The sequence below is a fragment of the Leuciscus leuciscus genome (genome assembly GCF_965113295.1).
Source record: "Leuciscus leuciscus genome assembly, chromosome: 22".
Classification (NCBI taxonomy): domain Eukaryota; kingdom Metazoa; phylum Chordata; class Actinopteri; order Cypriniformes; family Leuciscidae; genus Leuciscus; species Leuciscus leuciscus.
The window spans coordinates 13,199,041-13,226,966 of record NC_138746.1 but is presented as its reverse complement, the minus strand read 5'-3'; the positions used below and the strand labels follow the sequence as shown (position 1 = coordinate 13,226,966).

At 37.2% G+C, this 27,926-nt stretch overlaps 2 protein-coding genes across 4 annotated transcripts; one reads left to right on the top strand and one right to left on the bottom strand.

The window, feature by feature from the left end:
• The first annotated feature begins 827 nt into the window (after window positions 1–827).
• map3k21 (mitogen-activated protein kinase kinase kinase 21) lies at window positions 828–21,148 on the top strand. 2 transcript variants are annotated; one of them, XM_082153819.1, is made up of 11 exons: window positions 828–2,493; window positions 8,853–9,033; window positions 10,389–10,537; window positions 11,184–11,359; window positions 12,525–12,765; window positions 12,984–13,106; window positions 14,750–14,854; window positions 15,400–15,550; window positions 15,732–15,826; window positions 17,093–17,785; window positions 18,537–21,148. In XM_082153819.1, exons 1-11 carry the CDS (start codon window positions 1,731–1,733, stop codon window positions 18,908–18,910), a joined length of 3,051 nt encoding a protein of 1,016 aa, XP_082009945.1. In that variant the 5' UTR covers window positions 828–1,730; the 3' UTR covers window positions 18,911–21,148. The 2 variants fall into 2 exon arrangements, with proteins under 2 accessions (XP_082009945.1, XP_082009946.1); XM_082153820.1 differs by lacking the exon at window positions 14,750–14,854 and having other exon boundaries at window positions 829–2,493.
• On the bottom strand, window positions 19,205–27,162 carry il22ra2 (interleukin 22 receptor, alpha 2). Of its 2 annotated transcripts, none has more exons than XM_082153850.1 (6): window positions 27,110–27,162; window positions 23,920–24,048; window positions 23,607–23,785; window positions 23,258–23,424; window positions 22,564–22,733; window positions 19,205–22,172 (listed from the first exon to the last, which is right to left on the bottom strand). In XM_082153850.1, the coding sequence occupies exons 1-5, from the start codon at window positions 27,124–27,126 to the stop codon at window positions 22,584–22,586; spliced, it is 642 nt and encodes a 213-aa protein (XP_082009976.1). In that variant the 5' UTR covers window positions 27,127–27,162; the 3' UTR covers window positions 19,205–22,172; window positions 22,564–22,583. The 2 variants fall into 2 exon arrangements, with proteins under 2 accessions (XP_082009976.1, XP_082009975.1); XM_082153849.1 differs by lacking the exon at window positions 27,110–27,162 and adding an exon at window positions 24,213–24,362 and having other exon boundaries at window positions 23,920–24,052.
• Window positions 27,163–27,926: the final 764 nt, after the last annotated feature.

The window sequence follows — 27,926 nt, the reverse complement described above, 5'->3', positions numbered from 1 at the left end:
TAAGTGAAATTACTGAACTTAAATATACAAGCTTGATAAAAAATTATCATTCTAGAAGAAAATTTCAGATGGCACTTAGAGGCTTTTGCATCTGAACTCTTCATACACACACACACACACACACAGTCTGACATATATACCATCTATATAAAAATAATAATATATTCACACATATGTAAACAAAAACGTTTATGTTAGATGCGGTTACGATTAATCGATTTGACAGCACTAATAGCCTATATATATATTAGAAAAACATCATGGCTTACAATAGTTTGGCCATGACTGTCTTTTTTGTTAGTGTGAGGAACATTTTAATCATCTAAAGAACGTTTTTTCTACTTTAAAGAATATTTTGTGCAATGGAAAGGTTTCATCGATTTTAAAGGTTCTTCACTGACACAAATGCGTGTTTATGAGTTTAATGTAAAAATTGTATAGATTGGCTAGCCTACGTTTTCCCTTTCTAATAGTCAGTGAATTAATATAACAAAAGTTATAGGCCTACTCTTTATATCTCCTATGATATGATATCATATCCTATGATATTTAAGGATTTCCTATGTGCTTTAAGCTATTGGAATTTTATGTATGTTTGTTTATTACTCAATTTAAATAATCTGATAAGTGTATCATTACAAGTGTAGGTCTATAAACAATCCTGAATTGTTTAACACGGCCAATCAGTCTTTATATATTATATATTTAAGCACCATACATCGCAGATTGAAAAAAAAAGAGAAAGGTTCGCAGTTCCCACTTGTTTTGCGCTCACGCATAGTGTCACGTGAACTCCTCTGACCAATCGATTTCCACCTTTTCCTTCTCTCCTCCTCTAGGGTCAGTTGTGTCGGAGAAGCGGAGAAGTGATGGCGGTGCACACATAAACTGACCGAACAAAGTTTTCCTAGCTCAGAAAAACTATTTAGATCCACAGGAGAGGGAAAAAGCCATACATTTATGGAAAGCTGGCGGACGACTGAAGTGCTCGGGAGCCCGAGGAAACGCTTACTGCTGTGCGCGCGCGACTTGTACTTGGCGACGGAAGAATTTTTGGGAGCCGCGGTTACTAGTTTATGAACTTCGAAGAGAGAGAGAGATAAAGCTAACGCGTTAGCACAGCTATTTAGCCTGCTCGTTCAATGTGTATTAACCAGCCAGAGAATGGCTACGAGGGGGTTTTGTACAAGTAGACACGTAAGTTAATAAGTAACTTATCTTGGGTAGTGAAATAATCGTGTGTATATTTAGCTTGATTCATTCGTCTAGGATGAGCAGGTACTTTGCACCTGTAGCCTCACGGCTTGAAAACTCTGTCGACTTTCCTGGTTAGGTATGTTGTTTTACTTGTATTTGTGCTTTTGGTGACGCATGATCGACAGGCTGATAATGTAACGTTAGTTTTTACTCTATAATGTAAACAAAAAAAAGTTCGTGAAGCAAGTGTTTAGGCTATAGCTGATGTCCGTGCTTCAGAGACATTTCTCATTCCCAGATTGGTTAACTTAGCTGGCTTACGTGGAAACAAAGCAATGCGTCTCTTAACCTCTATTAAGCCGGACTTGACCTGACCCACTCTCCATTAATGGTATAACGTGACCTGGCTGGGTTTGTTAGGAACTTTTTGTGCGTGCTTGCGTGTGTGTGTCATTGGGGAAATACGACTACTGGACTAGTTTACTTTGATTTGACATCACGGCACCCTATGGTGCTCCTGCAGGCACCGAGACATGGATGTTCCCCAGGCCGTTTTCCCAAACGGTGAGGGGCGCCTGAGCCTCCAAGACCATGTCTGGACGGAGTCCTCCAACTCGAGGGCTTGGGCTCACTCTGCCCCCGTGTGTCCCCGCTCGCTCTGGACGGCGGTGTTTGACTACGAGGCCAGCGGGGAGGACGAGCTCAGCCTGCGGCGAGGAGACGTGGTGGAGGTCCTGTCTAAGGACGCTGCCATCTCTGGAGACGAAGGCTGGTGGACTGGAAAAATTAACCATCGCGTGGGCATCTTCCCATCTAATTATGTTACCTACCAACCAGCTATTTACAGGGCGGTAGGGGCTCGCGAGAGTGACCCGCCCGCCCCTGTTCGGATACCTTTTTCTGAACTCGTTCTACAAGAAATCATCGGCGTCGGAGGGTTTGGCAAAGTCTACCGGGGGGCCTGGAAGGACCAGGAGGTCGCGGTGAAGGCAGCTCGACAGGACCCCGACGAGGACATTACAGCTACTGCAGACAGTGTTAAGCAAGAAGCCAAACTTTTCTCGATGCTTCAACATCCCAACATTATCAAATTGGAGGGGGTGTGTTTGGACGAGCCCAACCTGTGTCTTGTCATGGAATATGCCCGAGGAGGGACTCTGAACCGCGCCTTGACGAGCAGGAGGATCCCCCCTCATATCCTCGTGAACTGGGCCGTCCAGATCGCCAGAGGCATGCACTATCTCCACGAGGAGGCCGTGGTTCCCATTATTCATCGAGACCTGAAGTCCAGCAACAGTAAGATAATTACCACACACTCATTAATGCCTCCTTATCTTGACCAAGAATTGCTGGTATTTGCTCTACTGTAGAAACACACACTTGGTTGTTGTCACATTGGTATTTCCTTTCGCAATTAGCACGTTAATTATTAATCCCCACCCTCTTTTACAAAGCTTTATCATTAGCACATCAACCTTTCCCATATGCCTGTGTTTGTACCTGAAAGGAGGGGAACAGAACACCACGTGCTCTTGAAAGACCTTATAACCTAGGTCATCATGGAATATCCTGCCAGTATTTAATGTTGCCTATATATGAAGCCATAGGAGCTGTATCTTCTCTCTAAAAGCAATATGCTTCTCAAAGGAAGCCACTGGCTATAGTGAAATCTAACCCTAAAAGAAAAGCTATAAAATTGATGGATGCCCTAAGATTTGAATAGAGCCTTTGTAGTTAATGTTAAAGACACTGGATCCTTCCAAGTCCTTCTAGCAACGTCAGCATTGGTTTATGTCTGAGTACAACATTGGATGCAAAACTTTAAATGTTTAATTTACACACACACAAAAAAAAAAACTTATGGAAAGCATACATTTCCTTCCTGTTCTTGCCTGTACTATTCTAGATAGTTTTTGAAACATTGACAGCATTTCTCATATCATTAATCCAAGCCTGACATATGATTTTTTTGTAATGAAACAGTTTAACCGTTTGAAAAAAGGTTATTCATGTCTATCAAGATGAAAGATGATGGTTTGTAATGTAAATCAATAAAATCATTCTAATAGTATAGCAGAATATTTAAAATGCTTATAAATATCCCTTGTCAATCTATATCTCAATAAAATGTCTTAGTGAGATGATATTTTAAATGCTTAGTTTTATGATCGAAGAAGCTCAGTATTATTACCTGTAACCTATAATGTAATGCAATACAATGATGACTGAGATATGTATTAAACATTACTTAAAAGCCTGATGTATCATATTTGATACTTACATTTTAATATGATTTTCCACACACAAAAATATATGGATAATCAAGTAAAGCTAAGCTGGTTCAGTCCAGTAAGTGTTCATCTTGACATATTACTAACAAAATAAAAGTTTTCTTATGTTTATGTTTACTATAAAAATCATTAAAGAGTTCACAGCAAAAAGGCATGTGTACCAGGACCTGAAGGTGGACATTTTTACAATTATACTAAAAGGCCTTTTAGTTGCTAAACATTTATAAAGTATCAATCAGATGACGGAAACCTTTTACAACAGCAAAGTTTTGATCATGTTGACGATTTAAAAATAGAGCCCTTTGTGTATCAAATATAATACAGTAGGCATCATAGGGTTAAGATGAATCCTCTGTTGTATTTCTCATTTAGGCTATAAGAAGAACTGGATAAAAGCATCTGCTAAATGAATAAATGCAAATGTTAACTGGTTTTTGTTTTTTTTCTTGAAAATGCACCAAGTATAAAATACATAATGTGTACATCTGGGTGAAAAAAATGCTTAACTACTAAACTAAGATAAAATTACATTTGTAAAAGTTGGTGGCCCTTCAGTCATCAAGAGATATTTAAGGTTGCATTTTTTTCTCCACACCGCAATTGTCCCTGACTAAAAGCAAGCTATTTGAAAACTGCACCTGCATTTCAACAGTGGATTTGAGTCATGTGCTTCAGCAGAGTCTTGAGTCTAGAGTTACACAGCCAACAAGTAAAAAAAAAAAAAAACACTGGCTATCTTCAAACCGTTCAAAAGAGCTGTGGGGGAATGATGGTTTCTGAACGAGTGTGACCATAGGCAGGTTGTGAAGTTAAGAGGTTAGAGTTTGAACAGCTGGTGTCCTTGAGAAACCGGCTATCTGCTAACAAGGTTCAGAAAACTCTGGTCTGAAAATACGTCAGCATAAAGAAGCACCAAGTCTGTATATAAATGTTTTTTGATGATTACATAATTGGTGTTATAAAGTCTATTTCACTTACAGTACACTGGTGGGGTGAGTATTATTTTGTTGTATTGTTTCAGTGCTGCCAAGGAACAATTATTAGACCATTTGAAATGGTGTAGGTTTTTGTTTTTGCCCTTCACCAGGTATTACAGAAGTTTATGGAAAGAGTTTCTTTCATGCAAATGTTTTTTTCCTCTAAAACAGTACTATTGCTGCAGGGGACACTGCATGACTAGAGATTGTGCTATCATGTTTCTCAGTCATATATGAAGTTGGGAAAGACCCTTACACTTATCTGCCTCAGGTATGCTTAATACCTAAAAGAGACATTTCAGATATTGCTTTCAGAAGTGAAGTATGGAGGGAGTTAACAGAATAGTTTAGCTTTCTGATTAATCCTCACAAAAAAAAATATGTAACTCAAATACAGTCTTAGTGCTGCAGAGATTTGATCAGCTTGGTACCATGATAATGTAAATCCATTCAGCGGCTCTCTTAATTCCATTCATTTATTAACAAGCTGTTTCTAATAGCTACACTACCATTCAAAAGTTCGGGGGGTTTAATGTTTAAAAAAAAATCACTATTTGATCAAAAATACAGTAAAAACAGTATTATTGTTAGATATTATATAAAATAACTATTCATTTGTAATTTAATAATTTAAAGTGTAATTTATTCCTTTGATGGCAAAGCTGTATTTTCAGCATCGTTCCTCCAGTTTTCAGCATCACACGATCCTTCAGAAATCATTATATTATGCTGATACATAACAGTTGAGCTGTTTAAATTTTTTTTGGAAACCATGATATGTTTTTTTCCCCAGTATTCTTTCTTTGATGAATGGAAAGTTCAAACCTACAGCATTTATTTGGAATATAAATTTCAAAACAATTTTTTGCAGCATTGTTGTTTTTACTGTCCCTTTTGATCAAATGAATTGCTTTAGAAAAAATAGTACTGAACGGTAGTGTAGATGATTTCTGTCTGCAAACGCATTGCCATTATTGTCATTCTCTATAGCATTCTATCTTTTGTTAAATTAGCAGAGTATTTCTAGAGCAATAAAATAGACGGCATTCCACTATCAACAATAGACGCAATGTGGCACCCTGCCCCCGTTCAGCATGGCAGTGCTACTGTTAACGCAGCTCAGTTTGTTCATCTCTCCACAGGATTGTGACAAACAACATTGGAAGCTTGCTGACCTTAATTGAAAAAATAAAGTGTGTTTGCTCAGTGCAGAACAGCAACCCATCATGAGCCAGACCCTTTCTGCTGTGTTTTTGAGGGGGACTCTTTACCCATTCAGGTTGCGGCGGTACATTGTTTAGCAGGTTAAAGGTGGAGGGTACATTTTTAGGGAGGCACAAACAGCAAAGTCAAATACTCTCTCTCAAAAATAAGAAATGAAATAAGATTTGCTTTGGCCCAGTCTTGCTTATCTGATCAATGATTATCTTTAAGATATAGCAAATAGTGAGTGAAATGAAGTTTTTGTGCCCTAATCTTTTAATACCTCACTCAAAGGAATGTCGCTAACGAGGGGGCAAAAGCTTAACATAAGTTTGCACAATGGAATGGTCAAGCACTGGTTGCTAGGTGACTGCCAACCCGAGAATGCCCCGACTCCTGGGCCTGAAAGGCTTATTTTCATTATTTTTAATCTCCTCAATGGCTGCTGTTTTCTCTCCAAGATGGGGAGCTTCCCCTGATTGGGGGTAAAGAATATTGCAGAACTGTTGCCAGCAGTCCCTGTGAAACTCGGCACTGTGCCACACTTCAAAACTCAGTTTTGCAATTTCAGGCACATGAAGTGTAATGTTAAGGAATCTCAAGCATGTGTGCTCTCCAAAATACACTCTCTCTCTCGCTCTCTCTCTCTCTCTCTCTCTCTCTCTCGCTCTCTCTCTCTCACACACACACACACACACACACACACACACACACTCTCTGAATAATGGGTCTTGTTTACTAATAATTACATGGATTTTGTATACGCACAGCGGAATTTCTCACAACAGATCTCCACCTAATTCACAACATGTTCATACGCACATGAATTTGTTCTTAATCTCGTTCTAATGTTATTGTATTTTATTGAAATATTATAAATGAGTGGCCGTGTCCAAACCACATCCAAGCCATCTCCATATAAGGGCTTTCCGCACAACCTTTCCTTTACAGCCTTTTGTCACTCTCGTCAAACATATTGCACTCCTCGAGCAATGCCAAGTGTGTCATTCTCAAAACCAGTTCAAACAACTTTTACACAGACCTGTGTTCCTGTAAGTTCCTGTATTTTTTCGTAAATGTTGAATACATTTTAGTACACAAGTTTTTGGTGAATCATGATTTGTTCGTGAAAACGTTCGTATATGGATTTCACACACAAAATTGTGCGTACGCATGCTCAGTGAATGAGACCCAATGGCCTTTTTGGAGAGATAGAGGACCGTGGCAAAACAGGTTATTGTCTCATGATCTAAAGGTGATTTTCTGCTCCATAAAATGGACACCATAGAAATCTGAGCCAAGAAAAGACATGTTACAAAAGTGGGAATGAATGAGAGCTAGACTGTAGCAAAGTACTATTACTTTAGAAGTTAATTTATTTTATATTTCAGGTTCACATGTGACCAGAACATCTTTGTCAGAAAAGTGGATTTTTCTTTAGTAATAAGGCCACATTCTTATCCAACTTGGCTTTTTGGTTTGATAAAATGTATCCAATATTAAAACTGATTGTATAATAGGTTGTGGGTATGTAAAATTGTCTATTATTTCATTATACTTAAACTGTTGTTTGGTGTTATGTTGTTACTTAATGGAAAGGAAACCTTAAAGGGCTAGAAAACCAACAGCTGAGATTAACCTGAAAGCATCAAACAGGTGCAACCTGTTCGAAATGGAATTCCAATCTTCATGTTTGTCCCAAAATGATAGTTTTGTCGAAAATTTTACCTGAAACCTTGCTAACATGCAAGCCTTTTATCTTAAAAAGAGACTTATAAAAGTTCACATGTAAATCGGTCTGGTTCTTTTTATTCCCAGTGTCCAGCATGTTTATTGGTTTAAAAGAAACTAAAGGGATAAATCACCCAAAAATTAAGTTTACCCCATGATTTACTCATCCTCAAGTCATCCTAGGTGTATATTACATTCTTCTTTCAGACTAACACAATCTGAGTTTTATAAAAAAATGTCCTGGCTCTTCCAAGCTTTATAATGGCAGTGAATGGCTGTTTCTGTTTTGAAGTCCATCAAAGTGCATCCATCCATGATAAAAGTAATCCACATGGCCCTGGGGGTTTAATAAAGGCCTTCTGAAGTGAAGTGATGTTCATGTAAGAAAAATATCTAATATCATAAAATAAAATATCATTTTTAAAACTCTGGGCAGACGACCGTACGCATACTACGCAAATCAGCACTTTGATGGACTTCAAAATAGAAACGGCCATTCGCTGCCATTATAAAGTTTGGAAGAGCCAGGACATTTTTTTATATAACTCCGATTGTATTCGTCCGAAAGAAGAATGTCATATACACCTAGGATGGCTTGAGGGTTAGTAAATCATGGGGTAATTTTCATTTTTGGGTGAACTAACCCTTTAAGACAAGTGTAAAGGATCTAAATCCTCATTATGGAACTGATGGTTTTACCTTTCTCTGGCTCGTTGCTTTAATAAATAAATATTATGATTTTTAGTGCACTATTCTTGTACTGAACGAATGAAAATGTTACAGTTATACTAAATGTCTTAAATTGTAACAACTGCATAAACTGGGAGTGTAGTCAAGGCCAGTACTCTCCAATGTATGCTGGATGAAGCCTGGGAAAGTTAAGTGTTTAATGAAATGTGTCCACAAATAACACTACTTAGTTTCCCCCTCAGATCATGATAATGGAAAGGGAGTCAAGGTCAGATTAATCAGACATGTAGTTATCAACTGAGGGCCTCCCTATTTATTACATACTGATGTTGATAAAGGTCTCAAGTTGGAATATTGTCTAGGACAGAACCGGTGAGAAATACTACTCCTGACCTCAGGATGTTCCGGACTTCAAAGACAACTGGCCTACATTCTCATGTTATCTGTCATTCGGTACGAGGATGTATTGTAAACTAGAGCGACTTGTATGTCGCTCTGAGTTCCTCAATGTAGACCTGTGTCCTTGAAGATTCCACTTCATGATAAAAGCGTGGAAATATGATTACCCTCTTAGCATTCCTGTATTGTTATTCATTGACATAAATGCTCAAATGCTCACGCGTTGAAAACATTCCCATCATACTTTAAAATAGCTCAACTTGTCTAATTAATCTTGAAAATACTGCAGACTTTTAACCATTAACTCAAAAGTAATTTAGTACAAATATCTAAAACATTTCTCCTGTCTCTGTTCTTTTTTTAGTTTTATTACTTGAAAAAATTGAGAATGATGACATTGGTCGAAAAATCCTGAAGATCACTGACTTTGGCCTTGCTCGTGAGTGGCACAAAACGACCAAAATGAGTGCTGCTGGCACTTATTCCTGGATGGCTCCTGAGGTCATCAAGTCCTCTCTGTTTTCTAAAGGGAGTGATGTCTGGAGGTAAGCTGTTATTTTAAGTTAATTGCAATGTTTGGATCAAAGCCTGTTATTAAACTGAATTGGTTACTTGAGGTTAGAACACAATTGCTTGGGCATCATTTTAAGCTTTTCCAAAAGGCATAATTATACTTCTATGACGCATCATTTTGGCCAAATTCTAAGTCAATGTAACGTATTGTTCATGGATACAACATAGTTTAATATAATTACAGACTGAATATAGGGTATGTGTAATGCATTCGAATATTGTGTCTGTAGCTTGCAAACTCCAAACGCTATTGGAAGTGTTCCAAATCAGTCACTTAAGAGAATCAGTTTCAGTTTGGATGCTGCTTTATATGTAGGCGATAGACTGCATTGCAAGGTAGCTCACTAGGGCCGTTTACACCTGGTATTAAGATCCATTTTGGTCAATCAGATCACAAGTAGATGAGGGAGACACACACCCGTTTACAACTGATGTTTTAATTTGTTTCATTTGTCCATCTTTTGATCTAATGGACAAAATAAGCTTGTGCAATTTACATATGAACACAGACGGAGACAACAGAAAAACAAAACTTGGGTCTTCAGCCAACAAAGTTAAATCCCCGCTGGCTAGCGCTCTTCCCATAATATTTATCTATTAAGTCAGTAGGTGGTCTTTTGTGGCTGTTCAAACACATGAGCGCTTACACTACGAAAGCAATCTGGTCGAATGCATTTTCAACTATCTCTGGATGTGGTCGAAAGTAGACAAGCTCAAAACGTTTTAGACCCCGTTTATACCTGTATTTAGCATCATCCACTTGTGATCTGGTCGACCAAAACGGATCATAATACCAGGTGTAAACAGGGCCTAAATGTAATGCCTAGTGTTTGATTTAGTTTTTAGGTTCACAGAATCTTTGGGTCAGTTTCAATCAGTACAGCATTTGGTGGTGTTCCAACTGCCCTTTTACCTTGTTTGTGAAAGCTGAATGTGAAGTCTCGTCTTTTTTTATATTTTATTTATCATGCCACTTTGCTCAGACACATGATTGGTTTCACTTCTACCTTCTTTCCTAACATTGCTAGAACATTGTCTTTGCCTTTCTTTGAGGTTAAGAGGAGAAGTAATGTTATTTAGCGATCATACAATGTTTGCTTTGGGATCCATTAGGATTTGCATCTGAGATGCTTTATGTATACACACGTAATTTAATCATTTAAAAGTGCAATCAGTGTACATCCTTTGATTAGGGAAAAAGTACAGAGGGCCCCAAAGTTGCCTGCCTGGTTAATATTATACATAAGCACTATTCTTCAGCCAATTGGTGTGATTAATACCAACGCATACCACACTGACACTTCCCTGTGTTCTGTTCTCTGTCCAGTTATGGAGTCCTCCTTTGGGAATTACTGACTGGAGAGGTTCCTTACCGTGGCATTGACGGATTGGCAGTTGCCTATGGAGTTGCTGTCAACAAATTAACCCTTCCTATTCCATCTACCTGCCCCGAGCCTTTTGCCAAGCTCATGGAGGGTAGGTCTGCTAGTGGTTTACTGATATTACTCATTGTTTATCCCATCACTATATGTTATCAACACTCCATGAGATTTTTGACATTTTGGCACTAATGCCCCATTCACACCGTCAGCGACTTTGTCGCTGCATGTGGCTTGTCTCCATACCTCAAGTTGCTCATGGGCATTCCTAGCGCTGTCACATCTGGATATATCTTTAAAAAAGGCAATCGCAGATTATGTGTATTGATGGGAAAACTATGGTAACTCATTCAGGTTACAAATGGCCATGTCCGCTATGTTAAAATAAGTTGGATAATCAATAAAAACTATCAATGTATGAATTTCCAAGCAGTATTTTATTATAATACATATATGTGTTTACAGACCAATCATATAGAAGAGTGAATTATCTGTCCTGTCTTGACTGCACTCGAGGAATGTGAGCTTTATTGACACAGATCTCACCTTCCCGATTTAACTTTGCAATTTCCAGTGACCATTGTGAGAAATGTTTAACTTTATGCAAACTCATTGAAATGAATGGTAGGCTATACGAATGGGGTTTAAGTATAAACCAGTCCCACTGCAATCTGCAATGAATTAAAACACATGGCCATTGTAATGATAACCTACAAGAGTTCCAACATATTTTTTGTTCATAGAATGCTGGGAGCAGGATCCCCATATCCGTCCGTCCTTTGCTTCCATTTTGGAGCAGCTGACTGCCATAGAAGAGGCTGTGATGGCCACCATGCCGCAGGACTCCTTCCATTCAATGCAGGAGGACTGGAGAGTGGAGATCCAGGAAATGTTTGATGAGCTACGCACTAAAGAAAAGGTCTGTTGATAAAAGATTTAGACTATTTTTCATTTCTGAGCTTGTTTTACCTATAGTTTTGATTTGTTTTGTTATGAGACAGTGGGCCTATATTGTTTTCATATCAAATATGGTTCAGATTTTATTAGGTTAGCTGTATTTGGTTGTACTGATCCTCTTAACTAAGCTGCTTGTTATGTTGGAAAGGGTTTGCCGTTGGTTGATCAAGAATGCCTTTTCCTGCAAGTCAGCTAAAACTTCATGTAGAAATCCTGACATTGTGTTTCACATGCAAGTCATTCTTGATCAGTCCTGTCACACAAATATCTTCCTTGTTAAGTGAGGCACCAAGTGAACTTTTACTCGATTGTAAATAAACAAATTGTTGATTCATTAATTAATTGTCTGAATCATCTGCCCAAGTGTGTTTCTTGGCAGAGTGCCCCAAAGCTTCTTACAGAACTTATTCATAAGAGATTAGGCCAAACGGCTTTACTCCATGTGGGCGGAAAACGGTTTTGATTAATGCTTAATAATTATGTCTGCAAGTTTTATACATGTGGATTATTCTGTTCAAGAGATATAGAGAATGAGTAAACTAACTCTATCACAAAGATGATTTATTCTTTTAACCAAAAGGCAGGATTTCCATTTCTATATTCACAGTATTAATATTGAAGTGTAAGCCAGAGCAGAAGTGAAAATGGAACATAAGAAATTCGATTTTTTTTCTTTACTAGCTTTACTATAAATGGTGCTGCTGTTTTGTGGATAACTCACTCACAGGTCTAGTATTATTGTTGTGTTTATGGTGCTCAAGGGTAAAAACAAGAAAAGAAGGCTGATCTGAATTGAGCAGTTCAAGTAGAGAGGAATCTGAGCTCTGTTCTCCAAGGCTAAAGGAAGTGAAACTGCCATTCATTCCAGTGATGTATTTTTTGCTTATAGACAAAGAGTTGTTTCATAAGCATGAAAACTGTCTGATTTTGCTTCCTTAGGCAGTAATTCAGTATACAAATATTTATATTTATTTGGTCATTGTTTGGCCATAGTTTGAAGCAATAGTTCATCCAAAAATTTTATTCTGTCATCATTCACCCACCATCATGTAGTTTTTAGATAAACCATTCCAATGATAGATTCCTTGCAAAATGTGCTTTATCACAAATGTTCTTGACACCAACAGGAGCTTCGTTCTCGTGAGGAGGAACTGACGCGAGCAGCCCTTCAACAGAAGTCTCATGAAGAGCTGTTGAAGAGGAGAGAACAGCAGCTGGCCGAACGGGAAATTAATGTGCTTGAGCGTGAACTCAACATCCTCATATTCCAACTCAACAAGGACAAGCCCAATGTTAAGAAACGGAAGGGAAAGTTCAAACGCAGCCGCCTCAAGCTCAAAGATGGCAACCGCATCAGCTTACCCTCAGGTTCGAGCCGTGCTATCTTATTAGTTTACATATGAATTTGTTGCGTCACATTAATTCATCTCAGTAAATTGTTTCTTATTACTGTTAACAGAAGTTTTTTTTCTTGTAATATTAGAGTTGTAAAGAAGGTTGATGTGCAAAATGTTATTGTAAAATGTAGTAATGTTTAAAGTGTTTTTACTAAATATTACTTATGGGTAACCTTATTTGTCCATCAGATTTTCAGCATAAAATCACAGTTCAGGCCTCTCCAACTATGGACAAGAGGAGAAGCCTCAATAGCACTAACTCCAGCCCTCCCAGCAGCCCTACACTGATCCCTCGCCTCCGAGCCATTCAGTGTAAGTGCCCGCTCTCTTACGCATCCGTATAGCATTTGCCACATTATTTTACAATTTACCACACCTTTCCAATATTTTTTAGATTTTGGGTAAAAGGGTTTTTAAACATATAAGACATATTTTTGTTTCAACGTAGGTTTAGAAGTTTAAATATTATCCTATTTATTTTAAAGGGAATTTCCACCATTTATCTTCCAATTAAAATAAATGATCTTTAAAGTACTTAAACAAGGATCTGAAATAACAGACCCATTGTCTTTCCATTCCATTGTTATTAGCTAATATCAGGACTAGCGCATTTCATCCCTGTTTAATTGTTTTGCCCGTTTCAATATAGTAAAAATATTATGTACCAAGTAGGCCTGTCGCGATAATTAAATAATCGTATGATCGCGATTATTTGATCTAACCGCGATTGTTTCAGACAACCGCGATTATTGCGCTCTTTTATAGGCCTACGGCACAAGGGGGAGTCATGGACCAAAATAAATAGACAAGCACTAATTACGTTTTCTAGCAATATATTCAAAGTCATCTGAAGCCATTTCATAGCTTAATGTGAGGACAGTAGTATATTTACATTGTTAAATTAAAGTTCACAAACTCATCTGCAGCTGTCAATCATTCCGTTCAGCATTCAAACTCTGCAGCTGTCAATCATTCCATTCAGCATTCAAACAGCGCGCATCGTCCGGTTACGACAGAATACACGGTAAAACTTTCTCCAATGTGACATTGACGTTATAATGCTTGATCTGTAGATAAAGGGCTGTGGATTTGCATAAAATGACTTTATTTTGCTGGAGTTTTTTGCTATTTCTAAATGACTCGCTCGCTACCGTGTGCCTACACAGCACAAGGACTATGAATTGGCATCAGACGCACAATAACTGGAGTTTAAAACTGTGAAGAAACAAATGATCAATAAACTGTTGGACAGATATACACTAGGATTTGTGCCCTCGACATTTCTTCGCTTTGTGCCGTGAACTTTTAAATGCACACTTGTGCAGCGAGCGCTGCACACTGCGACTCCATGTTGCATTAAGCACATCATTCTGCACCCGCGATGCGCATACGCGCTTTGTTCCGCTCTGTTTTGAAGCGTATCATTATGGTTTGTGCACATTTGTTTTTATTAACATGTTTAGATTTTATAAAATTACTGTGCAGATGTTTTCAAAAATTACTTTTTGCTGCTGATTTATACACTCACTAAGTTTAATAAACAAATTGTCATAGCTATTGAATATATTTATTTAATATTTAAAGGTGTTAACTGTAATCTTACACTGCAAAATGATAACTTACAAAGGATTAAATTCATCACAATTATTTAATGAATGAAGCACAAAGCCCTAAAACAGACAATTAATCAGCATAATCGCCAAAGCCCTAACACAGACAATTAATCGTCAAAGCCCTAAAACTGACAATTAATCGGCATAACCGCAATTATTTTTTAGACAATTAATCGCCAGCCAAATTTCATAATCGTGACAGGCCTAGTACCAAGGGCAGTCACACTAATCAATCCATTTGTGAGTAGCTCAGTGTGACAAAAAAGTGACATCCAGGTCATTGCCAGTGGCTGCTGAATCCTGTGTTTGTCACACATTTATAACTTATTTTTTTCCCATCAGTGAGCCACCCAGGTGAGACTAGCCAAAGGAGCAGTATGTTTGTGTATCACCAGGATGTGGATATCACAAGCGAGTGTAAACCACCTAGCGGGTTTAGGAAGAAAGGCAAGGACACTGTGGTCCTGTGAGACAAAGCCGCCCCATATAACTGTGTGTTGGTGTGATTGCTGATCACTATGGCTCTTACTTCACAACATCTCTTCTTGTTTTGATGCCTTTAGGTTACAAAAGGTTGTCTTAACGCATTGCTTGATGAAGTTTTAATTGTTTGTATTGTAATGATTTTGCTTTGGGAATCAAGGACATTATTGTAGACCTTGAGCTGGTGCTGGCTAACTCGATCTGATGATTGCATCAACAGTAACACTTTTCAGTGTATAAAATCCAAAAAGATTTAAAGCTAATGTTCTCACGGTGTTCTTCCTGAAGCTCCATTAACTGTTTTCGAGAATGATTGTAATGATCTAACACTTGTTTTGCTGGGTGGTGGAGGTTGCCTTAATTGTCTAAACGCTGTTTCTGTTCTGCTGTGAAGGACTAATAGATTGAATCTCAGTCTGTGGTGTGGCAGATATTGGGACTGTCAGTTGAAGAACATTTCCATTGGTATTAGCAATTCTGTTTCAAATTCTATGTATCTTCATCTCTAGTGACCCTGGACGAGAGCAACAGAACATGGGGTCGAAGCACCAATTACAAACCTGAGGAGTTTGAAGATGTTAAGAAAGGGTTCAAGAAGAAGGGCCGCACATGGGGGCCGAGCTCTGTGCAGACGAAGGAAAGAGGAAATTGTGCTGAAAGGTTGGAACAGTGTTTATTTTTGTGTGTTCCTTTTCTTAAAGCCTAGACAAAAATATTATCTTTAAGCACCATTTGTAACATTTTAATTATTCAACAAATGCATGTAGTTGCTTTAGTATGCATACTTTAGTGTCTTCTCATGAGTTATTAATTGTGGGTGCCACTGTCATTTTCTCTTCAGAGTTCGACCTCTCTCAGATGGAAGCAGTCCCTGGTCCACTAGTCTTATGAAATCCCAGAAATCTGTTCCATTGGCTGCATTATTTGCAGAGCAGGGTATGTAAAGAAAGCTCATCTTCCATTTACTTTTTCCATGTACTCAGTTTTCATCGCTCTTTGTTGGATCTTTAAATCAGGTAACAAAGAACAAGTTCCCTGAAACCATGACATGATATGATATTAATCAGAAGCTGCGTTTCCATTACCCTTCAAATTGCGCAAAGTGAAATTGCGAATTGAAAATACGCTCAATGGAAACACGTCAATTTCGCAAAAACTCCCATTTATCGCAAAAAAGTTTTTACGCTCACATGAGGTGGTTTTTCAGGCAATTCGAAAAAGTATTTTGCAAAATTGCAATGGAAACAGTTTTTGTGCATTTACAGGTCACCTGACGTAGATGACGCAGTATGTTTGGACAGAATATGAGACAGAGCTCTTTATTAAATTCATATAAGACAAAAGAATTACAGGAATAATGGATTCTAAACCTCAAAGAAATGCAACAATCAAGACCTCGTAGCAGATATGAGGGAGAAACACCCTGAAACACCTCATATGTGCTGCTCACAAGTATGATAAGGGTCGTTCCTTACCATTAATGCTTGGAAAACACACATACATCTCCTTCGATTAATAATAATGGCTCAATATTATTGAGCCATTATTGATATTAGTTAGTAATATTGATATTAGTGTATAATCAATACACATTGAATTTATTTTAGCTAGAGCATTATTCCTCAGCTCCCATTCAAGTTCTAGACCGAGCTGCTTTTCCCAAGTTTCCTTGAGACCAGAAAGAGGGGGCAATTGTGAAGAGCATATCAAGTCATATATTGAGGCTATAGACCCTATGTAGCCCCACCCCCTTTCAGCGCTGTGCTCGTTGTGTTCCGGTTTGTATTTCCACAGCATGATGGTAAGATCTTACGGATTTACAAATGAACCGCTTATTTAAAAATCTGCCTGGTCTACTGACATTTGTTATGACATCCACTTCAAACATTACAATCCTCATGATACCTTTTGTTACCTCTACAATAAGTAAATCCACTTCACCAGTTAATTACTCTTTGACAGTGATGCCATAGAAATATACAGAGCTACCACAAAAACATAAGTTCAAAGACAACATTTTAAGATGGCTGCACGCTTGTTTCTCTGAATGCATAAGGTCTATATGGCTATGTGATTTCAGAAGTTACATAATATCTTCAATCAAAGTTTTCTGGTGAGGAAAGGGAGCAAAGATCATGAGTCACATAACATAGTCTCTAACCTAACATCTGTAGTTATATTTGTCTTTCCCTCCCCCCCCAGGAACCAGTAAAGATGAAGTATGCTCTGCTGATGGATCTGACAACAAACCAAAGCAACTCAAGTTCCCCAACCAGGTGTATATCGATCTACCTCTGTGGAAAGATGAACAGGGGGAGAGCCAGGGGCCGGCTGGTGGAGGTGAAAGCCAGGACGATCCAACAACATCCACAAGTTCCACCAGCACCACGCCTCAGCACACACCCACCAACAGCCTAAAGCGTAGCACCACATGCCGGCGCACAGACTCTGTTCTCTATGGCTGTGCCTCCATCCTGGCATCTGTCGCATTGGGCTTTGACCTGCGAGAGGTTTGTAAGGGTGCTACCAATGAGGAACCAGAGCCACGTGAGGAGAAGAAAAAACGAGAGGGCCTGTTTCAGCGTGCTACTCGCTTCCGCCGCAGCACCAGCCCCCCTGGTGGCCGTTCACGCAAGGACGAGGTTACCGCTGGGCCTGTAAACCTGCTCGCCATGTCATCGATTTCTGAGTGCAACTCCACCAAGTGCCTCCTGCAGTCTGATTGTGAAGGGTCTGTGCACAACCTAATGAACGAGACTCCAACAAGCAATTCCCGGACACATCAGAATACAGGCACTAGTGAAGTTCTCCCCTCAAACCCTGTGCAAGATCTCACTTCTGGATCCAGCTCTCGGCTTAGGAGAAAGAAGTCCAGTCCTGCTGTGTGTCAGACCAGTGAGTCATGTGCTGATATTCTTAAGGTTGATCACGATATTGGAATTATCTCTGATAACCGATAAATGGCCAATTTTAAATATCTTTTCTATTTTGTCTAAATAATTAAAAAATGAAACTTATAAAATATATTATCAATATAAAATTGATTGTTTTAAATGCTACAAGTTAATTTAGACCGTACAACATTATTTACAGAATGTAAAATGGATATTTTAGATGATTAATTTAGCATTTGTATGCTCAAGAGAACTTCTCACGAAAAATTTGGAAATGTCTATCTATCTATCTATCTATTTTGTGAAGTCTAAATTCACTTATAGCTTTTAAAATGGTTTTATAACGATTATATATTTAAGAAGTGTTTTGTCTAAACGTAAAAATAGATGGAAACAAGTATGTAAAATTACTGGATATTGGCAGATACCGATACACTTTAAAATATCTAATATTAGCAGACAAGCATCTATTTTTACCATTGCTGTCATCTAATAAAACACTGCTAATTTAATAACACTGTTATCTACAATATAAATTTTCCATGCTGTACATTATAAAATTGTGAGGTATTTCACTTGTACCATTTAAAATGGTTTTATATCGGTTGTATTTTATCTAAATATAAAAACAGATGAAAATGAGTATATCAAATTAAACTGAATACTGGCCAATACAGATTTGCTCATTTCTGCATCAGTGAAATTTTGTTTTCAAATATTGTTTATTAACCATGTTACTCTCTTTGCTTTAGTTAACGGCAGCAGTAACTGCCAGGCCAGTCCAACTGATTCCGCTACCACTACCGCAAAAAAGAAGGCTGACAGAGAGCCTGCTCAAGAGAAGGAACCAGTATCTAGACCCAGACCGCTTTCTCTAAGAAGCAAATCTCACTCCTGGGGTCTTCTAAAGAGTCGCAACAAGAGCTATTCACTCGGGCACTACTCTGGGGAGAAGAGTGCCCAAAACTTGGACGTGGTCCTCCCCTCAGAGGTCAAAATGGGCTGCTCTTTACTGGACATGGACACAGAGGGTCAAAAACGAGACTGCACAGTTCCCCTCTGTCGAATACAGAGCACACCAGGTCGGCTAACTGTCTTTGAACTGGAGAAAGAGTTTTTATCCTGAAATAAGCTGCATCTGGAACACAATCTTACTTTCGTCTTGAATCTGTTCCACATGACATTTAGTTGTTTTGTTTTTCCAAGATTAACATCATGGCGTTTGACCAATATTTGAGCCATTGCTGCTGGAGATATTCTGTAGTACCTTTATTTATATGCTGTTTACTTTGATATGTAATTTAATATGAAGTGACGTATATGAAGTGAATGATCAACATTCCACTGAACTTCCAGTAGAATTGCAGTGATTTGATCAGTACACATGAACAAAATCTCAGATTCTGTTAGAAACTACTGATTTCTTTTTTTTTCTTTTTTTTTATGTTCAGATGTTTTTGTATCGTTTGATTCTGTATCATGTGATGTCATGAAAGGCATAAACAGGGCCCACAGTGTTTATATAGTATAATTATTAATAGTTGTACAGATGAAGTTCCATCGCGGATGCGATTGACCAAACTAACAAATTGATTCCTGAACCATGCTGTGGTCAGCATTGCAATAATCAATTTATTTCTGCTAGTTTTTTCCAACATTCTTTTTTTATTTTCCCCCCTTAAAGCTATATCGGATACCCACGTAATGGACTCTCTCCTTTTTTAGCTTTAATTCAAATTCACTTACACTAATTATGTCTTTTAGAAGTGAATACATGTCTATATCTTTTAGCTTGCATAACTAATTATGGCAGTATTGTTGATCAAATCCAATGGGGAGCAAAAATATACAGTATAAATATATATTTATAAACATCGCATTATACTGCCAAATATGATGAATGAACTATATTGATGGTGTCAATCATTATTGCTTTTTATTTACAGATCATTCCTTTCCTTAAAAACCTTAATTTAATTTGTTGTTAAATGTCACATTATACTATAAATCCACTAATAAATTCACTGAAGCACCAGGATGCTACTTAAAACTGTTACCATCTGAGTAGCTTGATTTTGAGTTTAAGCTGCAGTAGGTTCACAGAATGTTTAGAGTTATTATTAAAATATTCTTAAGCATTATACTGTATCTTAGTGATTTAAACTGCTGCCGCAAAACCCCAATGCTCTTCTAGCTGCTAGTCTTTCAAACTGTTTTCTCAATCATTACCCTGTTTAGAAGACTGAATTATTAACTTGTTCATTGCCTATTGTGGACTTAAGTAGTTCAGTATCTTGCTTTTCTGTTCTCTCTGTGTGACATTTAAAAATACTGTTTTGTATCTTCAAGATGTGGAGACTGTGACTTGGAACATGCACTATTGAACAAATTGAAACATTATTTTGTGGGTAATAGCCTGTCACATGGAAGAGTACTAAAACCCTTAGTTTGTTGGTAAAGATGTGTTGCATACAGTATTGAAAAGCTTTTCCTTGTAGTGTGAACTAGAATTTTTTACTGTATTTACGCTAATTATATTTAGAGTAAATGTGCTGTTTGTCCATAAATGATCACAGGGTTTTTACAATAACTCCTGGTTAAAAATACCCATTATGTGGAGATGTTTTAAAGGAAGAACAAAATATGTTGTGTAGCACTGGAATTTCCGAGTCATGTAATGTTGATTGTTCATTACATTTATGCTGGTATTATATATATATATAAAGACGTAATGATTACTTCTAGTTTAGATATACAACTGCACATTAAGATTTATAAGAACAAAGGACTCAAGAGACATTGTGGTGCCTCTTTTTTATGTCTTGCAATGAACATTACTTTTATGATGAAGTAACAATAATATGATGCCCGTTTTTGAGGAATCCGTTTGGTGTTATTGTCTAAGCACAATCATTTCTCCTGTTATCGGAGAACTCCAGAGATCAAACTTTTAAAGCAGTTTCATTTGGACTGATTCCCGAACATGAAGGACACAGATGTGTAAAAGAGAGAAAACCTTTAGTTTGGAATTAAGCAACAGAATGTTCACTTTTCACCAAAGTTGAAGTCTTGGATTGTAAAATGGTTTTGAAAGATTGTTACATGGTTCACATGCACTGCAAATAGTTTTACTGGTTTTGCCTTTTAGTGTCTGCACAGTGTATGTTGTATTGAGCTCTGTTTTTACCTAATGTTTTACCCATGTGACCAATTTAATGTTAAAAGCTGTTCAGTTCTAAATGCGGACTGGTTATTTGCTCCAGGAGGGCTCAATAAAAGGGCTGAGCCCAGAATCATCTCATTTATATCAAATTCTACTATTTTACTTTACACAAGTGACCAATAAAACCTTTATACAACATTAGGCATTGTTTCTCTTTCATCATTGCTTTACTTTTTATTTTCTGTCATGTGCTGTAAACATTAATTTGTTGTATATTGTTCAACAGTCATTAGCCTTAAAGCTGAAGTGTGTATGTTTTTATGTTAAAGGGTTAGTTCACCCAAAAATGAAATTTCTTTCATTAGTTACTCACCCTCATGTCCTTCCAAACCCATATGAACAAACGAACAAACCCATAACACAAATGAAGATTTTTTTAATGGAATCTGAGAGCTTTCTGTCCCTCCATTGACAGCCTACGCAACTACCACTTTCAAGCCCCAGAAAGGTAGTAAAGACATCATTAAAGTAATTAATGTGACTCCAGTGGTTTAACCTCCATTTTATGAAGCAACTTGAGTGCTTTGTTTGCATAAAAAAACACACACAATCTACCACTTTAATGATGTCTTTACTACCTTTCTGGGGCTTGAAAGTGGTAGTTGCGTAGGCTGTCAATGGAGGGAAACTAAGCTCTCAGATTTCAATAAAAAGATCTTCATTTGTGTTCTGAAGATGAACGAAAGCCTTACAGGTTTGAAACTACATGAGGGTGAGTAATTAATGACAGAATTTTTATTTTTGGGTGAACTAACCCTTTAAAATACTGCCTTCTTCCCTAACTTAATAATAAAATACTTCAAGTAAGCCATTTGTTGATTTCCCTGAGAGAGCGATAGGGGAAAAAAGAGCAAACACCTTCCACACTGCTGTTGACTCAAACCAGGGTGTGAGATGGGGGCGGGACTATCCGTTTGTCCGGCCAATAAAAGATGAGTGTTCAGGAAACCCGTATGCAAACAATCATTATTTTTGACATTGCCTTTGTTTGTGCTAGTGGAACAGAAATTACACACTTCAGCTTTAATGTAACCAAAAGGCTAAGCCAGGCTTATAGTCTGTCTTATAGTAAACATGACCTTGGCGAACATTTGCAGACATTCCCCTATGTAGTGTGCATGTGTGTAATTTTCTTGTTGAACAAAGGTCCAGAAGCAGCCTCACCCTGCAAGCAGATAAAACAGAAATGTTATAATCGAAACTGGAAAAAATATGAATACTCTAAAAATAGTATCAAAAATACTTGTGCATCTTGTATGTGGCAGAAGAGAACACTCAAAATTCTCAGGATTGAAACTCTTAGGAAAGTAGACAATCACTCTAATTTATCCTAAGGTGGTTGGAACTTGATCTGAGGGTCTCAAGGGTCTACTCTCTGTCTCGAATAACAAATAGCGTGTCTGTGCTCACTTTGTAGTCTTTTTGTCTAACAACCATCAATGCCCAGAAGGCAACTTGGAGAAAGCACAAAGGCGGAAACTTGTCATGGGCACCATCATTTATCCCAGGTGTTCCCCTTACTAAAGAAACCATATCATATGTTACGTAAGGCTTACCTGTGGGAGACACTAAACCCTCAATGAGTGTTGACGCAGGTGCTGGAACTCCGTGAGCTTTTGCGGCCTGAGCGAGGAGTAACGGACAGAGCCTGAAGGCAGTAGGTGGTTTTCGGACGTAGCGACTCAATCACAAGCTCCTTGGAGCAACTGTCTGTTTCATGAACTTCCTAGTTGGGAAAGATGGTTTAGCATGCTGAATTTGAGGAGTTTGGAGTCATTCATAATAATTAATACTATAATAACTGGGCTGTCGGCCAGAAAATTTCCAGGTTGGAAATAGGCTAAATGAAGCACAATTTGCTCTGCACATGTTAATCTTCCTATGCAGATTTTTTTTTTTGCTACAATGTAACAAAATTGTAGAAAAAAAAAAGAAAGAAAAAAGAAGCTAAATTAACTAATTCCTATCATTTGCTCTCTCAGAATATTAAATAGTTGTTTCTTCTGTTGAACACAACATATATTTTGAAGAACCAAAACATTTGGTGATCACAAAAAAAACCCCAGACATTTCCTAAAATATTTTTATGTTCCACAGAAGAAAGCAAGTCATACAGCAAATCAGACAAAGTAACTGGCAGTACTGTTTTATATGTTATTCAATATTATGATTTTTTTTTATTGAACTGAAGTTGTGTATATAATCTGAACAACACCACTCTTGACTATGTTTAAATCTATAATTTCTTACCTCTTCTATACCATTGTGCATTAAGTATATTCTGAAAGTCAGTTTCTGTAGTTTTGTCACTCGTATTCTGCCCTTCTGTCCTCGCAGTGGTGTCCTCGGAGGTCGGATCTGAACTGTAATGGTCTGTCCTGTCACAGTCAGCTTTATGTGGGGTGGGCTGAAATTGGCTGTAATTTAGAGAAAGTTATTAGGTGAGGACTTCCACAGAACATTTTTTTATACCATTGCCATCACAAAGATACCAAATACCAATATACCAAAATCAACCATATTACATGTATAGAAGATCATTTCAGATATAGACAATGTATAAACTAGAATTAGAATTAAAACAATGTAGTATACTCACTTTCCCACTGAGGGTAAAACCTGTGGCTAAGGACCCATGATGAGAAGCCCTCAGGGGAGAGGGAACGGACCCTGGCGTAGTACCATTCTCTGGGATCTGATGTCGCCTGGCTCAGGTCACACTCCAGCTTGTGGATTCCTTGACAGTGATCAGAATTAGTCCACTCCTTGTCTCCGTATCTAAAATCAAGAGAGGTCACCATTATGAAAAGTTCCATTGCAACAAAAATGTGAGGATTCACCATACCATTTATCTTAAGTTAAAGTTACAAACATAAGTTAACATTTTTGACAAGAAAGTTGTGCACGCTTACATTTTATACTGAACAAAATATTTCAGGTTTTTGGCAGATTTGTTTGGATGTTTCCAGTGCAAGACATTTCTGAAGTCCAAAGAATGGAATTTTACTTCGAGGGGAGCCAAATCATCCTGCTGAGAAGGGCTACCTTAAAGACAGTACAAGTGAAACTTCACATGGATGGTTCATTGTTTTCATGCAGGCTGCCAATGACTTAGTTTGAAGCGAAAGAATTGTTTGTATAAAAAGTTTGCAGATAATATTAAAAACGCTCAATTTCAGTGCAAGAGACAAGCTATTGAACTTACAGTCTGCCCAACAGAGAAGGGACATCACTAAAACAAGGTCCAGCCATTGAGGTCCAGTCAGGGCAAACATGATGAAAGGCATTTTGGCTGTTCATCTCTGAGACCTTTAAACCTCCCCATTTCCTCTTTTCGGCCAACACACGTCACTAAAATTTCCATGGGCAACCCTTTACCATATATGTCATAATGTGTGCCATCCTGTACAGTGTATATTATTATATCAATTTTTTTCTTGAATCAATGATGTCTAAATGAAGAGTTCAGATGCAAAAGCCTCTAAGTGCCATCTGAAATTTTCTTCTAGAATGATCATTTTTATCAAGCTCATATATTTAAGTTCAGTAATTTCACTTAAATGGCAATGAAAATGACCTATTAACTGCCATTTAAGTGAAATTACTGAACTTATACGAGCTTGATAAAAATGATCATTCTAGAAGAAAATTTCAGATGGCACTTAGAGGCTTTTGCATCTGAACTCTTCAAATACTTCAATATGTAAAATAAATGAATTTCTTTTGTAAATTATATTCAATATTAGATATCATGATGAGAGTTGTTCATTGATCAAATTTGTTTTATGACGATCCAAAATACATTCATAAAACTGTTTTCATTTAATTTTAAATAGTTCCTCTGTAAAGATGTGGACATCATGCTGATGTCATATTAAAGTCATACAGAAAACATGAGTTGACTGGAAACAAAAAGAGTGTTTTTTTCTTTAATATATCCATCACAGCATCACTGCTGCTTTCACACCTGCTCACACTCACAGTGCAGCTCTTAACAGGAAAGGGAAATACATGTACTATAAATTTAAAAAGATCAGATACCAAGGCAAGATCAGTTGATACCTACATGAATTTTGGAAACGGTGTAACCACATTTCCTCTTTCATGTAGTTTGAAATGTATCTACCTGCTTGTAGACCTAAGACCCTGACCTTTCACTTTGTTCCCTAGCCTTTGTTTTTTTCACTTCACTTTTATTGTTAAAAGGGCATTTGCATGTCTGATATGACGAGCAGTGTCACGTATTACCAGCTAAATACCACATTTTACCTTTTGCCATTTTGCAATGGAGGGTATTTCAGTTTGACAGTGGAAAATTATATAAATTGGTATGTAATTCCAATTTCAATTAAATGTAAATGTTATAGTTTACACTTCTATTAAAAGCTCATTTGTTACAGTTTTTCTCAATTGTTTACACACAAATACTGGTACTTGAGACACAATGACCTCAACATGTAACTCATGTACCAACCCTCTGAACCAGTTCTGCTAAACTACAAGCACAATTCCTGCTTTACACTCAAATTGCAGTTCTAAAACACACTTTTTTCAAAACACTACACACAATTCTCTGCATTTGGCACAATTTTCATGCAGAAAATCTCTTGTTTTCACAAGGAACACACTGCCATTCAAATATGCACACTGACTCATCACATGGGCAAACACCCGTCACACAGTTTTACAATAGCAATCAGAGCTTTAGCATAAAAGGGCAACAGGTGAGCTCTTCAATGGAGCAACGGATGCCAATACTGGAAACAGAGGCAGATGGGTTATTTATTTATTTTTTTACTGTAACTGTATACAGTAAATTCTTCTGTTGTTTTGTATGTAGACCACTGTATGTGCAACTTTGTGTTGGTTGGGATGTACACTGTATACATTGTTTTTGTGTGAAAAATTAAATATATTTGTTACTGTGTATTTGTGTGTTCTGAGTATAAAAACAATATTCTCAAATATTTTACAACACACTTATGTATGTACTGTCTGTAGTAAGTGTAACACTGAACAAAAAAAGGCCTAAGTCATTATGATGAATGGAGAAGAAATGTTTTCCATTCATCATAGTGTTTTCCATTCATCATAGTGTTTTACATTGAGCACATCAGTGTTCAACTGCAGGTTCTTATAAATGTCTATTCATAAGATGTGTCGTTTGAAAACAAAATACCATTTTGAGAAGAAATAACATTGTTTTGAATGTAAAGTTTAATTTTGCAGGAGAATTTAGGGGTTTTGCACATTGTGTGTGTGTTTTATGATTTGTGTGTCGAGTTCTGAGGCATGCTTTCAGAAAATGTGTGTAAACAATCGAGAAAAACTGTAAGATACAGTTGCAATTTAGTACATTTAAAATATATTAACTTTAAATTGAAATAGTGCTGTCAAATCGATTAATCACGATTAATTGCATCTAAGATAAACGTTTTTGTTTAAATATATTAATATACTTATTTGAGAATTATATATATTTGTGTGTGTGTGTGTGTATATATTATTTCTATATATATGTGTGTGTGTGTTTGTGTGTGTGTGTACACACGCACAGACAAGCACGCATGCACACACACACACACACACATATGTATATATATATATATACAAACACATATATAAACAAAAACTTTTATGTTAAATGAGATTAATCGATTTGACAGCACTAAATATAATATCAAAAAACACATTTTATATATATATATATACAGGAGAAACTCGAAAAATGTGAATATCGTGCAAAAGTTTGTGTATTTCAGTAATTCAAATTACAGTAAAAGGTGAAATTCAAATTACAGTAAAAGGAGGAGTTATGAAGTTTATATAACTATATACATGCTGCATGATTATACTTTTCAGAGGGACGACATTTCTGTATTTAAAATCCTTTTTTTTTTTTGATTTCATGTAATATTCTAATTTTCTGAGATTTTGAATTTGGGGTTTTCATAAGTTATAAGCCATAATCATCGAAATTATAACTTCGAGTTTCACCTGTGTGTATATATATATATAAACAAGTTCCTAGTAAGCTTTAATATGTTAGTCCCAAAACTTCTTTAAGGCACAAAAAAAGATTATTAAAACATAATGATTTACCTGTTACATGTCACCATCCTTTTTGAGCATAGATCTGAACTTAAATTGCAATTCATGAAATACAGACCTCAGGTTGGTCTCTTTTTAAAGAAGACACTCAGCAGATTATTGCAGAAGTGAAATCACTTCAAAAAATGCAAGTGTAAAAAGGTTATAGAAGTTTAAGTTTGCTGTAAAGCAAATGCACTGAACTAAACATTTGAATTTTTTAGAAAATATATATTTTACAAAATAATTTGGAACCTAAAATTGCAAGAAAAGCATGCCAAGTTTCCCACTATACCGGGAATTGGCAGTTAACAAGAAATGATAACAAAGCACAGGGCCGGCCCGCGGCATAGGCGGTATAGGCAAATGCTAGGGGCGCCACTCATCCATAGGGGCACCAGAATGAGTGAACGAGTGAATTTTTTTTTTTTTTTTACATTATTATTTTTTTATATATAATACTATTTTAAAACCATTAATTCGAAATACTACCAAAAAAAAAAAAAAAAAAGTCCGGCTCACCAATCGTCCCCCGCCCATCGAGTGCTTGAAGTGCGTCAGAAACAGAGCGCGCGCGCGATCAGTTGTTGGTAATTTGTTGTGTTGCGTGCGCGACGCCGCATCCAATGTAGATTGCATTGCTTTTGTTAACACACAGCTCGTAGAAACGGGCCTGGCAGCTCGCGCCAGTTCTAGACGCGGTGAAAGTTTCCTGATTGTGACGGAAGGCCGAATTTACATGACACATTATAAATGAGCATAGTCTGCGATAGATACAGTGCCAAAAAGAAGAGAATTGGATAAAAGGGGATAAAGACAGAGGTAAAGT

Excerpts from the sequence above, each read along its gene's own strand:
- map3k21 (XM_082153819.1), top strand. The coding sequence starts at position 1,731 with ATGGATGTTCCCCAGGCCGTTTTCCCAAACGGTGAGGGGCGCCTGAGC. Across the intron at positions 2,494-8,852 it reads AGACCTGAAGTCCAGCAACA|TTTTATTACTTGAAAAAATT; the intron begins GTAAGATAATTA and ends TTCTTTTTTTAG. Across the intron at positions 10,538-11,183 it reads TTTTGCCAAGCTCATGGAGG|AATGCTGGGAGCAGGATCCC; the intron begins GTAGGTCTGCTA and ends TTTTGTTCATAG.
- il22ra2 (XM_082153849.1), bottom strand. The coding sequence starts at position 24,294 with ATGCCTTTCATCATGTTTGCCCTGACTGGACCTCAATGGCTGGACCTT. Across the intron at positions 23,786-23,919 it reads TATTTTGTTCAGTATAAAAT|ATACGGAGACAAGGAGTGGA; the intron begins GTAAGCGTGCAC and ends TCTTGATTTTAG. Across the intron at positions 23,425-23,606 it reads GTTTTACCCTCAGTGGGAAA|CCAATTTCAGCCCACCCCAC; the intron begins GTGAGTATACTA and ends TCTAAATTACAG.